This window comes from Phasianus colchicus, chromosome 1 (genome assembly GCF_987193195.1).
Source record: "Phasianus colchicus chromosome 1, bPhaCol1.hap1.1, whole genome shotgun sequence".
In the NCBI taxonomy this organism is placed as follows: Eukaryota; Metazoa; Chordata; class Aves; order Galliformes; family Phasianidae; genus Phasianus; species Phasianus colchicus.
Window position 1 is genome coordinate 16,875,219 of NC_143436.1, and position 17,030 is coordinate 16,892,248.

A 17,030-nucleotide genomic window follows, 5' to 3' on the forward strand; every position below is an offset into this window, starting at 1 on the left:
GATTTCTTTTAGAATAATTGCTCTAAACGTTTTCAACTTCAGAGAGAACAAGTATGTGCTTGAATGTATTGTACTACCAGATAAAAACATTTTTTCTAAAATGAAATTAATTGTGCCAATTTGAGACATTTATATAAAGTGTTGTTATCCCTTCATAAGAAGACCTCCAATCTCAACAGTGTTTCTGCAAATTAAATGCTGTCTCATAGGCAGAAGTGCCAATTGGATAGTGGTAGCAAAAGGAGAGATTTCTTTTGGTGCAAAGTTTGTGGGATTTTATAAATGTATTGATTAGTCACAGAATTACTTAAAATGATGGGTCAGCTCAAAGAGAGAGCACTAATGGGGCTTCAGCATTGCTTCAGAAAGTGAAGAGAGTGAGAAGTTTTCATGAAGAGTTTTACAAATATTGCTCTAATTTTAACTTTGAACCAGTAGGTTAAACTTATTTCTGTACTTGCACCTTTAGCACGTTGTCAAGTCTGTGGTGAGAGTTTTTTGCAGCTGCTCACTTTGGAGATAATAAAATAAGTTACTTCAATATTCTGGAATTTTGAGAAAGTGTTAATTTTATTGAAGCAAGGATATTTTGCAGTACTATTTTAATTGAAAATATATGCCTGATTTGTAGGTGGCATTAAAGCTCTGTGAAGAAATCCTTTGCTGGGGAGCCTGTTTTCAGCTCTTAACTGTGACAACTAATTCCCTGGCAAGTCTGTATGGGAATGAGTTAGTTTAATGACAATAAATTGAAATTATGCTTTGAATAGGGATAATCTGACCTTTCAACCAATGACAAATAATTTAATGCTTAATTAGATATTAAATAGAGAACAAGTTTCTAATATAAGTACATTTCCTTGGTGCTCTCCAAGTGTTGGTTGAGGATGGATTTCTTCTAATACCTTGATTTGAAGGGTTGCTAACTGTGAGGTGTATGTGCACGGTCATATAGGCTTTTTACAAGACTTGAATTACCAAGTTTGAGAGCTACACCTTCATATCTGTGCTGCTATACTTGTGTGCTCAAGACAACAAAAAGTAATGATTAAAATCTGAAGTTATACTGTTGCTTTTTGGATTTTGTTTGATCAGGGAAAGCTTACGTGTTAACATCAAGCCAGTATTTATTTTATTCTTGGTACTGTATGCAGTTTCCCTTCCTTTGGGTATTGGTTTAACCCTTTGTTACGTTTTATTCCTTTAAAATGCTATTGAAATACTCTCTGGTAATGGTCTAAATGTAATTACATTCCAATTATAGTTTCGGAGCTTGCTGTACTGTAAAATCTTAATTTTAAAAAAGCATTTTACTAATGTGCTATTACTGAGAAAACCAAGACCTGATGACACTTGTTTCTGAGAGAATTGTTTCTCTAAATTATGGAGAGATTAATTTCTTGATGAAGTCAGGCTGGCCATGTAAAAGGGTGAAAATGTTGAGATGTGAAGCCATAAATGAATATTGAAAGCTAAGTTGAGATAGATGGCTTGCTAAAGTTAAGTTTGATATTAATATGGGTTGATGTTCTAGTATTACTGAAATGAGGAGAGGGGAAGAAAAAAAAAGCTAAAATGTTGAGGACTAACTGTAAGAATGAAATAGCTGGAGTATTTTAGTAGGCCTGCTGTTCCAGCTGTGCCATATGACTTTGTCTTTCAGTTTGCCTGCTTCTTCTTAACACGTTATTTTTGGTGTCTTTACATTACTTGGAATTCATTCTTGTTATTTTTGCACCATTCATTGACATTCATCCTTCTGTTTTGTGAATCAGTTGGAATAATATTTGGGGGAGAGGGTGATATTTTTCAGTAAAGGAAGGAAATGAAAATTTTGGTGGATGGTTTGGAGGGGGAACAGCTTCACCATGGAGACAGCTGACACAGGTTAGAAAAGTAGTGCTTCACTTTTCCAGCCTTTTTGTTTGTTTGCTTCCAGATGTTTTATCTGTAGTATAAGCAGCTATGAGCTCTCAAGTATTTTCGAAATTGAGATGTGTCCTGGGGTACTGAGCTTCTGAGGCCATCAGGAGCCACGTGGCTCTGGTGACACTGCTGAAGGCTGGACACTGGAACATGCACAGAATATTTGTTTTATGTCAGAAGGGGTTCAGCTTGGGATGTCATGGGAGCTAATATCTTGACTTTAGTTGTGTCGAGGCTGTGTATAGGAGCAACATCTTAACTGTTTTCTAACAGTGCTTTTCTAGTTTCTTGTTTGGAACATGGAAACATGTTCTTTTCAGATGTCTAAACAAATGGCTTTTTTCTTTGCATAAAACCTTCTCAGAGTTATTTTCCTTGAGTTGTGCTTCTGACTTCATTTATTTTTGTTTCTTTTGTGTTCTTGACCAATTAATTTCTAACAACATGCTCCCTTGAATGCTCTGTGTGTTACATATTGGCCAGTATGAAACTTGTGTATTTTAAAAAGAAGTAATTTTATCATTTTTTATACTTAGAATACAACTTCAGTTGTATTATTAGCTTCACTACTTATATATAACTTCAGATGGATTTTCTGTTTCAAGGTACTGTAGAATATGAAAGTACTTAGAGCTGCTTGATGGGAAAGACTTCAATAGGAGACAAGAGAGGAAAGGGGAAGAACCAAGTGTTTAAAAGAAAAGCTAACACAATCTGGATCAAAATATTGTGGCGAAGTGCCATCTTGCAGACTGGAACGTAGTATTTTAGTTCTGAGATAAAACCATAATGATCATAATGATTTCGTACTTTTTAGCTTGTTTTTTAATGGAGATTCATAGATCTTAAGTTGAGTATGAATGCAGGTACTTCAATTACATGTTATCATTTGAAATTACAAAATGATCTGATGGGAAATTTTTAAGGATAAAGTACAACTTATGCATGTGTTTCAAATAAAGCATGTATGTAATTCATGTATTTTAACAGTGTTGTTAGAACCTAGCTTCACTGCCAATTTGTCATCTAAAATGGTATTTTGTATATATGCTCTGATTTGTTCTTACCTCGCTTGTTACCAGAGGCATGTTTATTGTATGCTGCAGTAATCGTGTTAAGACTGAGTGGCTTTAGAGCATCTTTTTTTTTTTTCCCCTCCCTTTTGTTGGGAAGGACAGGACTTCTCTTTTATTCTTTCTTTTTTTTTTTTTTTTTCCCTCTCCTCCTGTTTGGATGGTGTTGAACCTTCAAGGGAAAGCATAATGTGAATTGATGCTTTAACAATTGCAATGCACAGGAGTCAGACTGTATGCTTTTTGGGTAATAAGCATGAAAGCTTGCTGCTACACCTGATAAGAATTCATGCATAACCTCTTTCAGTTGTAATGTGTGCTATTTGTCAGTTGGTGAATGCTTGTTGAGCTTGCTGTAATAAAAAATTACAACCAGAATTTTATACATTGTTGGAATAACCTGAGATTCTGGAATTTTGGAAGACTGTAAAATAGAGCAGCCATTGTTTGCACAAAAATGGGGTTATTATATACCAAGGGCTAATGGTGTATGATGAAACTAACTTAAATCTCTATTGTGCAATCATCTGTCTAACATCCTGTACTGAAAGCAATTACCATACCACTTACAGAAGAAAAAAACAGAATAAAAGTCTTGAGAGAAATTCAGAAGGATTTTGTATGACATGACAACAAAATAGAGATTATTAATTTTAAGATAATAAAGATTATTAAATGCAAGAAGACAGCCTCCAAAAAAGTGAATTTCTGCCTCAAGTAAGGGGAGTAGAACAGAGAGAACAGCAGGGAAACACTGCTAGAAAAGTTTAAGAGAAACACCTTGCAGAATATTTAAAGCTAGCAGGTGATTGTTTTCCCAAATATGTTTGGAGGAGGAACATAGCCAAACGTTTTGTAGGTCCAGCAAACAATCCAGGTGTAAATGAGCACCTAGAGAGGAGAATGCTGTGGCAGAGGACCATAAACAGTTATGTTCCACATGGAAGGATGTGGGGAGCTTTTTGCTTCTATGCTGTGGAGGACTATTTCAAGGATCTGTTTCAAATTAAGTGCTGTGTTGTGAACTGGAAGCGTGTAGCCCTTCTTGTATTTTTTTTCCCATTTGGAGAAAGAGCAAGACCTTTTAAAATAAGTATCATGGGGTATGCATGTTATTGTTTGGAACTGTAAGACAAAGCTCTCCTTACTTGAAGGAAATCTGTGTTCATTGCAGAATAGTGTCAGGAACAAAACTGATTTCTCTTAAAACTTGCTGAGATATAACACTGTTTTTCCTTTCTCTTTAAGGAATGTTATTTCAGTGAGGACTACAAGCATTTATTTATTTATATTTTTGAAGCAGATGTTCCATTTGAAGATGTGTAATATTTTTAACTCTTAAAACTACTCTTGCATGGTTCGGAACATACAAGGAAAGCTCAGCTGTATTGGAATTTCTATTTATAGTCTTACTCTAATAAGCAGTATTTCAATTCGTGGTTTGCATGGTTCCAGTCTTTGGTATTAAATGAGTTACCTAACAGTATGTGGTATATTTGTCCTGGGTTATTTGTCACTGATTTCATATGCTCTGCGTTATCTCATTCTGACACTAGACTTACCTTTTTTTTTCTTCTTGCTTTTGCTTATATTTTTTTAATTTTTATGTATTTTTTACTTCTTTGCATTGTTTGCAAAAATTGTTTACATTCTTTGCAATTGTGGGATTGTTTTTATGGATTGTTACTCATTTTTGTGCTGGGTTTTTAGATTCCTACTGGAACTGGAATAGAGTTGAGGGAGGAGAAAAAAATAGTAATGTGAAGTATTAGAGAGCTTAACACAATAGAGTGAGAATGAGAAATTGCATAAAAACAATAAATACAGTTTCACAGTTGCAGCCTACTTGCTATTTACTGTATGTGCTATGCTTATTACTTATCTGTAAATAGTGTGTTGTTTTATCAGTAGATAAACTTCAAGCTTTAGCAAAATGATTTTGTGAAAAAGCTGTAAATTAATGCACAGAATCTGTTTCCTCTCAGTCAGCCTACCGGTAACACAAATAAGTTATAACAGGTGAAACAAATGTATTCATGAATACTGCACAAGGACTGGTGGAGTGGTATGATGCACAGTTGGAGACCACCTGCTTTTGAAGACTTAAGGCCCTTATTATTAAACTAACACTGGAGCTTATTATCATGTTCAAAAGGTAGAGAGGAAATGCACGTGTGATTTTTAGATGTTGTATTTAGTTAAGGCAGATTTTGTGCATTTTATGAATAAAAAGAGAAAATACCGTACTTCTCATATCGTTTATATTTGCCTACCTTGCCTCTGCTTGCTCTGACAGATTTTTTGCCCTTTTGGCTTTCAGATGAAAATGGCTGGCAACGCTGTTACTTAAGGTTTTCTGCTTAGTAGCTCAGGGATTTGCTTGATATGAAAGCCTGGTCAGAATAGAAACTTGTTGCAGATGTGTTGAATACTTGTCTGCAGCCCCAAGCTGCTGACTGTGCCTGGGTCTGAGACTGAGTTGATTCACTAGGACATGGAGAGCTGCTGGATGTGATGTGAGAAATTGCTGAACAGGACAACCACTGTGTGAGAGTATGACAGAAATTGTAACTAGCCCCACATGGGGATGGTCCTTCATGAATAATTTAGGGAGAATTGTGTGAGAAATACCCGAACAATGCCATTACTTGGAGGGGAACAGTGAGATACTTTGGTGGTTTTGTAACATTGTCCTTTCCTATGCCCGGGTGACCGTGGCAGAAATACCAGACTTAGGTATGGTGTAGTGAAACTGGGATTGCTGGGTGATGAAGTAACTGGTGTATGTTAACTGGTGTATGGTATGTTAATTTAAGACAAGTCTGAGTTACAGAAAGGTGAAGTAGAAGGATGATTTTATCAAGTAATAGCAAAAGGGTAAGGTAAGCAATCATTTGACCAGGTATTCTTGGGGAGTACCTCTTGGCCATCTTGTACTTGATCACTGATGATAAAACCAAACCTGTTAAGACTGTACTATGTGAATCAAACTTGCTTTGGCTGTCAGGAGGACTTTAGTGTGTGTTTCTTGGCTGATAAGGGAACACTGGGACGGATGTGTTGAGAATCCTGGAATCACTCTGTTAGTGCCTGTTCCAGGCCTGTTGTGGCAGTCTGGACTTCTGTGAGGGTAGAGAGGCCTTGCTGGGAGGTCTTGACAAATTAAAGGGCTGGGTAGTTGCCAACTGAAGTTTAATGAGAGCAAGTGCCAAGTTCTGTACCTGAAACAGGGCAACCTGAGATATATGTACAAGCTTGGGAATGAGAGACTGGAGAGCTGTCCTGCAGAAATGGGTTTGGGGGTTTTGATTGATGACAAATTAAGAGCCAGCAGTGTGCCCTGGCAGCCCAAAGGGCCAGCTGTACCCTGGGGTGCAGCAAGCCCAGCACTGCCAGCAGGCAAAGAGAGGGCTTGTCCTGCTCTGCTCTGCACTGTGTGGCCTCACCTCCTGCACTGGGTGCAGTGTGGGTGCCAAAGCATCTGAGGGACATAAAGCTACTAGACAGCATCCAAAGAACGGATATGAAGATGGGGAAGGCTCTGGAGGACAGGGTGCGTGAGGAGCGGCTGAGGTCCCTGGTTTGCTCAGCACAGAGCAGAGGAGCTGAGGGGAGGCCTGATGGCGGCTGCAGCTCCTCACAGGGAGCGGAGGGCAGCGCTGAGCTCTGCTCTGTGTGACAGCGACAGGGCCCGAGGGAACGGCATGGAGCTGCGTCAGGGGAGGGGCGGGAGAAGGGCTTAGGGAGAGTCTGCACCAGAGGGTGGTGGGCACGGAACGGGCTGCCCAGGGCAGTGGGCACAGCACTGAGCTGCTGGAGTTTGAGGAGTGTTTGGATGCTGCTCTCAGACAAAGGGTCTGATTTCTTGGGTGGTCCTTTGTGGAGCCAGGAGTGGGTGGTACTCATGGGTCCCTTCCAACGTGTGATGTTCTATGATTCTGTGATTTGCACTGATATGAGTATTGAACTTTTAAATTTGTCACCTCTGGTCATTTGCTGTCAATATTATTTAGACTGAGTGGTAATTTCTGCTTTTGGCAGTCATTGAGAACTTGCAGTATTAGAAGTGTATCTTATCAACTGCTGTAGGCCAGAAAATTGGAATTGCATGTAAATCAGATTAATAATTCCGTCTTCAGCTTGCTTAAGCAAAATTAACAAAACTGATAAGATCTTAAACTGTAGAATATGAATTTACAGTTTGCCTTCTAACCTTGATCTTCACGCCAGACACCTGTTAGGAAGCTGAGTGTTTTTGCTCTTTGGAATGCAAAGGCTTACTGGATAGATTATGGCCAAAGATCAGAATCTTCTGAAGATGATCTCTTAATACCACCATAATGTAATAATTTCTCTGTTGAATTATTTCTGTGCTTTTCTGCTTCCTACCTACTCTTCCCTGTGTCTGCCCCTTCAAAAAAAATTAGTTCCTCAGTGCTTATCCTGGAGAAACAAAAAGCCTGCTCCAAATGGTAAGGTACTCAGACTTTTGTTTTAAAATGGCTGCTTGCTTTTCATCTTCTCTTGATATTTTTTTTTTTAAATTCCTTCAGTAGTCCATCTGCTTTTTTTTTTTTGCAACTATACTTAATGAAGCTTGTTCCTGTCCAGCTGTGTTCTGTATCAGAGTCTTGCTGAGTGTCATGACAGAGCTGTTGGTGTGCTTTTTTTGTGTGTTTTTCTTCCCTATCTTGTGCATTCTTGGGTTTTCTTCAGAATCCATCTGTGGCTGTTTTCCCTTGTTCATGACATCCAGTAGTCTTTTCCTTTAGAACTATTTAACATCAGCCCTTCTCTTAAATTTTATCTTTAAATGTATGATCCTGAGTACTGCTACAGGAAACTTAGTATCAGCATTCATGAATCACTTCTTATTGGAGAAATTAATTTGCTTATTGTATGTATGTGTGTGTGAGTGTTGCCCTTTGAATCCTTTGTTTTCAGTGACAGTGTGCTTCCAGTATAGTTGCTGTGTAACCTGTGATGTGATGTGTTCAACTTAATCTTCACCCTCTTAATCAGTGTTGATAGTCTGTTCAAGTTCTGCTTTCATTGTCACTTCAGCAGTCTCACGCCATAACTCTAGTAGTATCACTTATTTTTGGTGTTTCTGCTCTTTTGCTCATCCCATAGTTTTTCAGCGCTGATAAAATCCTATATATGATGAACAAGGGAAGAGTTTGCTGGGATTCCTTGGGGTTTTGTAAAAAGCATGCTTTTGGGTTTTTTCTACACATTCATATTTGCTGTTCAGAAGTACTGTGTGCTTTTGAAGGCATATGATGATTCTGCTTGTGTTTAGCTTCAACTCTCACTGCTTTTCCTGATTTTGATACAGTGTATACACTTTGTATGTATTTATTTCAGTAAGCCATGGAAGAATAATGCATTTCTACTGTAAGTTGCCAAGTGGACAAAATCCCCTAGATTCTTGTTTTTTTTGTTCTTTTTTTTTTTTGTATAGTTCAGAGGGAGAAGTAATAGAAACGATAGTTTTATTCAATAACTCTCAAGCTGATGGTTAAAAATGAATGAATTTTATATTGTAGTATAAGGAAACTACTAAGATGAAATTCTTTTCTAGGTTGAGACAAATCTATTTAAAACAAAATATTTTCAAAGAATAATCATGTTTACAATCGGATTCACATTTGATTATTTTCTTTCAAAAATTATTGGTAAACAAAGAGAGATGTGGCAGCAAAATTGCCCATGATGCAAAGTTACCTTACAATTAAATTTATTATTAGGAGATAGAAAGGAACCCTTTCAAAAACAACAACAACAAAACAAACCAAAAAACATAAAACACAAAACCCTCAAGATAAAACTTTTTGTTGAGACGTTATTGCAGTATGTTCAGAGTTAAATAAAGATAATGGAGCTTAGTGGGGGGAGAACATCACCAAACAAACAAAACAGCCTGCAAAATCTGTTGTCTAGACTTCAGTTTTAGAAGCCCTGCCAGTAATGTGGTATTTGAGTTCTTTACAGAGAGAGTGGTGAGGGGCTGGAACAGGCTGCCCAGGCAGGTTGTGGATGCCCTGTCCCTGGAGGTGTTCAAGGCCAGGTTGCATGGGGCCTTTGTCAGCCTGGTCTAGTATTAAATGTGGAGGTTGGTGGCCCTGCCTGTGGCAGGGGGTTGGAGCTTGATGATCCTTGAGGTCTCTTCCAACCTGGATCATTCTGTGATATTTCAATGTGACTGACAGAAAACGGCCAAGCTGGAGAAAGGTGGTGTGACATCAGGAATAACTGCATTGAGCTGAATCTTTTGTGTCTTTAATAGCTCTGGTGTATTTAAATGTTGTTGACATACTGACTGTTTATGTTATTTTGTCATCGTGAAACCAAATAGGATTTTATTTTTCCGACTGTAGTTTTTGTTACGGCCTTTAGATTATAGAAAGGCAGGGAACGTTTGGACTTCTTGTATTTGTTTTTTCCTTCCAATACATATTCTTGTTCATGTTGATGCATAAGTATAAAGGGGTACAAAAATCATTAGGCGAGCTCAGGAATTTGGGCCTCAGCATTTAATGGATGCTGAAGATACTTTTCTGTGGCTGAAGAATCGTTAGCTTGTTGGAAGTCAAATGAGTCACTTCACATTTGGTGTATTGTTATACTTCTGATATTTGATATTCAAGCCTTTGGTTTGCACAAGGTTCAAATTTATCTTTAGTGATGCTTGATATGCTATTTCTAAATTGTTACCTATTTTGCTGGTTGTATGTAATATACCTCTAAATAAAGTTTGTATTGATAGCAAAAAAGCAACAACAACAAAAAAACAAAACACCTTGATTTATGTGTTCTTGCTTTAACAAAGTATCACCTTGTTCTCCTTGAATTTTTTCTATTATTATAAATATACAAATTTGTTACTTTAAAAACAAAACTACAGAATGCACTCACTGGACAAGTTCTTATTGTAATTACTTTGTTCTGTGCTTTTTTTATTTAAAAACTTAGTTGAAGTACAGAATCTGGAAAACATATTCACTAAAATATAAATAGTGAATTTAAAAATACAGAACTAATTGGAATGAGTATATTAAAAGAAATGCATAATTTTGTTATTCTGTGTTCTTCGGCGTGATAATAATTTGAACTTGTTTTTACCCTAATTTTGTATTCCAAGTAAGAAGAGCTATTGTCTGAAGTAGATACCTAAAGAATATTGTTTCATAGGGATGCTTTAAGGCCTCTTTTGTCTTTACATTATCAATGATTTTTCTGTAACTTTTTTCCTCTGCAATAAACAAATTTCACAAATGTGTGAAATCTCACAGATTGCTTTAGCTGGCTGTGCTGATGAAGAGCTTTCAAGAGAGGAATACAGCATGCAGAATGAAAACATAACGTTGAACTGAATTCTAACATGCAAACACAAAGCATATTCTGCTTATGTAACTGCAAATCTCATTTTTAATTAGGATCTGTGTAAGTTATTATGCAATAAAACTGAATCTGTCTTGCATATTAATATATGGCAAGTATATTTAAAAGAAAAAAACAACAACTGGACAGTAATTCAAAGAGCTACCTCATCACACAGTGCCTGTTATCACTGTTATCCCTACGGGAAGTAATTATCCACTGTCTTATTAACTCCTTAGAATTGCCATATAATTTGGTTTCATTGAACTTCATAAGAAGATGTAACATAAACAGCTTTTTACTAATTTGAATATATCTGTGTATATTGATAATCATTTTTTTTTTTTAGTTATCATAAAATACTTTTCTTTTAATAGAAGAATTACGGAAATTGAGTTGGTCTGGAATTCCCAAACGAGTTCGTCCCATTGCATGGAAGCTTCTTTCAGTAAGTTTTACTTTTGTCTTTTTGTTTAGCAGTAATGGGTTTCTTCAAGAATTGCAAATATTTTTGCCTGTGTTGTAATCCATCAGTAATACTTGAAAGCATTGTCTTGTTGCTGAACTGTAATAAAAATTCTGTTCTTTGCCTCAATTATAAGATAAATTTGTCAAAGTGAAAGGAGGAGAATGAGAAGTAGTAATAAATCATGCCAGCTGTGTACTTTTATTTTCAGCCTGGCTTTCTGTGAAAGCAGGACTTATGTGATAAGTAGCCTCTTTCAAACAGATTTGTGCCAACATTGGAGACTTGAAAGACAAGTGAATTCCTACAGTTTTCTTGAAAATAGGTGTGCAGTGAGGAAGCAAAGGATATCTGTGTCCCACAAAAGGCTTTCATCAGGCTTGACATTACAGTAAGTACTAGACTCTTCGCAGGAAGGATTAGCTTTCTATTGAGGAAAAGCAGTGAAAGTAGCTTGGGTTTGGCTTTTTTTTTTTTTACATTAGTTTAGGATGAACAAATCCAAACAGCTGCAGTCAGTTACCTTGTGGCATTGGATCTCCTTCTCTTGGGCTTGTGTCAACTCAGGGAACCAAGCTGCTTGAAAAGCTGATCACTTGTTTGCTTTTGGCTCGCTGAGTGCTCACTCAGAACCTCAATTGGGGTTCCTCATTGGAGGTGGAAGGAGTTTGGAAGTGCAGTAGCTTGGGTGGAGATTGAAATACCATGGAGCAGCACACTTGAGTGCTTCAGACAAGGCAGCTTAGGGGAGCTTATGGAAACCTGCAGTTTGTTGGGTTTGGTGTTGCAGAAGTGAACCTTTTTATTTCACTGTTTGTGCTATATTTATAAAGGGCTCTGTTGCGAAAATACTGTGTATTCCTGGCAGGAATATTTCTGGTATCAGTCTTTTCAGCTATAGAACTTGTCGTGGTAAGTGGTTGTTCATGTTAGCTGTTTCTTTGTACAAGGCTGAGAGAACTTGCAAAAATGTTTGTATTAAAGAGAAGCAAAAATCTCGTGCTGTCTGCTCTCTGGAGACTGTGAAAGACACTTTATCAGCAAATCTTCATGCATTTAAGAACTCTTTAAAATTCTGAGTTATATACACAACAGTTTAACACTATTGAATTTTTCAGAGAGTAGACTTAAATAGCTTTGCTTTTTATAGAATAAATTCAGCAGGGAACGTGAAGTATTTACTTCACATTGAGTTTGATTTCCAGTGACTGAAAGAGTCTGTCTTGCTAATGAGTTCCACTAAATTTGCAGCTTAGTTCCACTGATTCTAAATGTAAATGCAGCTTCTTAATGGCAAATATTCAGTGCTAACTGAGATTAAGTGGGCAATGTACAATATATTTTAGTTCTGCTTCTAAAGTTGTCCAACATGAGACAATTTTATTTTTTAAAATTTAGGATGTCTATTGTGAAACATTCAGTCAAAAATTTACGGCTAACTCAAAATTGGCTTTGAAGCATGATAAGCTGAGGATGAAGGATAGGTTAAGTTTCAAATAATAGTGTTAAAATATTTGGTTAAAACATTTTTTCAAGGAGAAAGATGAAAATCAATATAGTGCTGAAAAGCCACTGCTATTACATTTACTGTTAACAGTTTGTAAATTTACATGATTTATTTCTAAAGCATAAGGGAAAGGAAAAAGCAGGCATAGCGTCCCTAAAGAACAAGCAGAACTGTTCAGGCCGAGTGTTCTTTTGAATACAGCTATGGCTGCCTTTGGAGGGAATTTTTAATAGAGAAACCCTCTACCAGTTTATGCCCTGATGATATTTTGCCATCCTTACCAACTTTTAAAAATAAAACTTAATTTTGTAAAGTGAATGGGAAACAGGACATGTCTTACTGAAAGATGACTTCAGTCTTTAAAACAGAGTAATGGCAAAAAGTCTGTTGAGAAAATATTGGTATTGTTGGAACAATCACATTTGATCTCACAAATGAATTCTTTTCTAATGGAGCTAAGATATCCTACAGGAAAAAAAAAAATCAAACTGTTGAGAATAAATGTGAGGCAGAATTCAATATTTAACTAAGTTCAGAGCACTGGGACAGGATATTAAATGTCAGTCTGAATCTTGAGGCAAAAGTTAAGCGGATGCAATTTAAAAATAGCTAGAATCAGATGCAAGTCAGTACATCTTAAAAGAAATGGTTTTGTTAAAGCAAGTATGTGTTAAGCTATCCATAATGTAATATTTGTACTTAATTTCTTGCCATCTTATAAGAAGAAATTATAATACACAGCATATTTTTAGTTATTTTAGTACAGAGATATTTACATAAGCAATTGAGATTCTAGTGTGTGGGTTTTAATTTTACTTTTTTTGGCAGAACAATGTAGAAATGAGATTTGATGTTGGATTGTTGGAGGAGAGTAATGGAATCAAAGTATTTATCCTCAGTGTGTTCGATTCTATTGTATAATCAAAAATTCTAGCATATTACATTTACCCTAAATCCATTTTTACTTGTCATGTTAAGAATTGAGTAAGAAAGTTGTTTTGATAGCTAAATGCATAGCATTATATTAGTTACTTGTACTGACTATGGCACATTGTTTAATTGCAAGCATGTGCTGTAGTTCTAACATCATAGAACGGCTTGGAATGGAAGGGACCTTAAAGATCATCGACTTTAAACCCTGCTGCATGGGCTGGCTGCCACCCACCAGCTCAGGATGCTGAGGGCCCACTAAAACATGGCCCTGGGTGCCTTGAGGGATGGGGCAGCCACAGCTTCTCTGCGATTTCTCTGAATGTTCTATGATGTTATGAGGATTTAATTTATTATTCTTTTTAATAAGAAAACTCTTGGTTGAAAAAATACCCCCAAAACTGCTTCCTTTGTTTTACTGATTACTATTACTATGATGATGCCTGAAAATGTGAAAGGAGAATTTTTGTAATACTGGCAAGAAATAATTTAACTTGATACGATTAGCAGATATTAATCTTTTTTTCTTGGGTGGCTAGATCACTATTAAAGCCATTTATGTTTAAAGTGATTCTTTTCCAAAGTGTATTTTTCAAGTCTGCCATGTATGTAAGGTATGAATTGACTTTCATTTTTTTTGCCATACTATGTTTGAAATCAAGCTACGCACGGGAAAACATTAGCTATTCTTGAATGCTGAAGAAACCTTTTGGCAGGTAGTAACATGAATAATGATGCTTCTAGTATATAATGATATTCTAGTATATAAGAACATTTAATAGCAATAGTAGTTCCTTTCTTAAAGTGATGACATGGTGATTTGAGACGGTTTTGATGTGGCAGTAGGTTGAGAACCTAGAAATAGAGATCAAACTGGACAGAAGAAAATGAGAATGGATTTTTGTGGGAGGATGGGATCTTCAGCTAGATTGGAAATAAGTTCATTGAAGGACGATTCAGATGTACAGTTGCATTAAGTACTACATATTAACTGCGTATCTGACATACAACTTCCTTAGCATGACTGTACCTTGTGAAAAATATTTATAAACTACTTTTAGGAAACGACTCAGGCAGTACGTACTAATGAGCTTTATATCCAAGAGTCCAGTTTGTGCTGAAACTTTTCATAACCCTCTTTAGATGAAATGAAAACTTTTAATTATTATTTCAGTAACTGAAACAGAGAATTAAAGTAGCTAAAATATTTGAGGCTTTTAAGTAAATATATCATTATATTATGATTTTAACTATAATTTAAACAAGTATATTTGTAAATGTGTATAATTCATACTTCAACTCAGGTATGCATTTTATTGAAAAATTGAATAAAATTCATGAAATAAGGGCCACGTGGGGATGCAGAACTTAATGAACTCATGTAGCTTCACATTTCTCTGAAATTGTTTTGAACTTTTTTTATTTGGAAGACAAACGTTTTAGAATTCTTGATGAGAAATTGTTTGGAAGGATGAAAGACTTGAAATGTATTATTAAAAAATGTTTTTTTTCTGTAAGGTCTTGGTTTCTGAACTTTTGTATTCAGTTACAATGATTAGAAAACTGATTTCCTGAGGTATTATTCAGACCAAAATGGGATTGCATTGAACTACACTTGTTCATTAGCTTTCCTGTTGCATACAATCAAATGCTAACTGTCCTTTTTGTGAAGCACAGAGTAAGATCTTTTTCATTTCTTCTTTTTTTATTTTTCAGGGTTATCTTCCTGCAAATGTGGACCGAAGAGAAAGCACTTTACAAAGAAAACGAAAAGAGTATTTTGCATTTGTTGAACAATACTATGACTCCAGAAATGATGAGAGTCATCAAGATACCTATAGACAGGTAAAACATCTCCTGAATTACCTCTTACCTACATTAAATCTGTTAAGGAGCTCGAAGAGATTGTTTTTGAAATTTACTATTGTTTTTGTTTATTACCTTAAGCTTACTCGATAATCAACTGATCTAATCAATTGCTTTCCTAAATTTTGGAAGCTAAATTAAGTCTTTCTCAAAATATGAAATATTTTGGTTTGATTCTTAAATTAGTAGATTTCTTACAATTTTTAGCTTTTGTCATGCCATGCTGTGTGGCTATACCACTTATTTTGTTCCATTTAAGAGGAATAGAGATTTCCTCTGGCCCTTCAAATGGCTGAGAAGATAGTACAACACTAACTGTTCCTTACTGGCTCCATATTCCTGCTTAAGAAGTTGAAACTGTATGATAAGTAATTAGCGTAAGAGTGCCAAATTTCTTGCCTCCCCAGATAAGTAAGATGACTTCTCTTTAAGTTTTGTATTAAAATAAATGATTTGCATTACAAAGTACTGTGCAGTCAACCTTACTTTAGACTTCTGTAGGACAGATTAAATGTGTGTACAGTAGTCAGTTGCACATGGCTTTGCACATATGTAGTAGTTTGTTGTTAGGCATTGTTACACTGAGGCAAGGAGTACTGATGATATAACTGTAGTTTGCAAACAATCAGCTTTGGTGTAGGATCTTAAAATATGAAAGGAAATAATGTTTTCCTTTTTTTCCAATTAACAGTTTAAATTAATAATGACTTAAATATTTGGTTCTATAGCTTTGAACTAAATCCATGTTCTAAAATAATAATACAGTGGGATTATAACTAATAGTGTAAAACTGTATGATTGTCTATTTTTTTTTTTGTTATTTAAAAAGTGTGCTGTTGGCTCTTTTTACAGTATTCTTGCTTCTGTCTAATTAGATTCATATAGATATCCCCCGCATGAGTCCAGAAGTTCTAAGACTTCAGCCCAAAGTAACAGAGGTAAGAATTATATCTAAATAATGTGAGTTGCGGGTAACTCTCTTAATGAATTTGTTATCACATGTATGTGTTTGGAACTAATTCATAGCGTGATTCCTGTTTTTCTGTGTATCTGTCCAAATCCTTTAAAGTTTGGAAGCTCTTATCATAGATTATTCTACTTAAGAAATTATCTTATCTTTGAGTTTAGGAAAAAATATTATGAATTTGACGTTTTATAGAAATAACTCATTATTAGATAGATCTTCCTTTTAAAATCTGTTTTATTATTTTTATGGCAGTTGTAGGAGGGGGGTATTGGAGGGTGCCAAGCAGAATAGTAATGCTTGAGTGAGGAGCAGGAGTTTTTCACAAAGAAATTTTCTCTCAGAGGGTGGTGACACACTGGAACAGGTTGCCCAAGGAGGCTGTGGATGCCCCATCCCTGAAGGCATTCAAGGCCAGGCTGGATGTGGCTCTGAGCAGCCTGGTCTGGTGGTTGGCAACCCTGCACATAGCAGGGAGGTTGAAACAAGATGGTCGTTGTGGTCCTTTTCAACCCAGGCTATTCTGTGATTCTGAATAGCATCCCTTAAAAGAGGGGGGAGAGGGTTGTTGAAGGTCTTCTCACATATAGTTTGATCAAATCTGCTGAACTTCTATGTTATAAATATTTTAAAGATTAGTGACTCTAGGTGTAGGTTTAATTAATGTGAATAGTCAAAATTCAGTAGTCTATAATTTTATATATTGTCAGTTCTGGTATTGTCTCTAATTGAATTAGGTTGAAATGGATGGTATATGCCTATTTCCCTTCTATGCTCGCATTATTTGGGAGAAGTAATTTTGAGGAAACAAGATTGAAAATTACTTCATAAAATTTTCTTCACCTCTTTTATTGGTTATTTAAAGGGAAATAAAAAGGAAATTCATAGACCTTTCATGATTAAAGCTTTGGGGGT

The 17,030-nt window shown here is 35.9% G+C and overlaps 1 protein-coding gene across 2 annotated transcripts in view; it reads left to right on the forward strand.

The window, feature by feature from the left end:
• TBC1D22A (TBC1 domain family member 22A) overlaps nt 1-17,030 on the forward strand; it is a 153,846-nt gene that overhangs the window by 15,279 nt on the left and 121,537 nt on the right. For both annotated transcript variants that reach the window (XM_031603144.2, XM_031603071.2), the window contains exons 5-7: nt 10,760-10,830; nt 15,002-15,130; nt 16,027-16,089. In XM_031603144.2, coding sequence (XP_031459004.2) covers nt 10,760-10,830; nt 15,002-15,130; nt 16,027-16,089 — 263 coding nt within the window. The remainder of the gene's footprint in view (nt 1-10,759; nt 10,831-15,001; nt 15,131-16,026; nt 16,090-17,030) is intronic.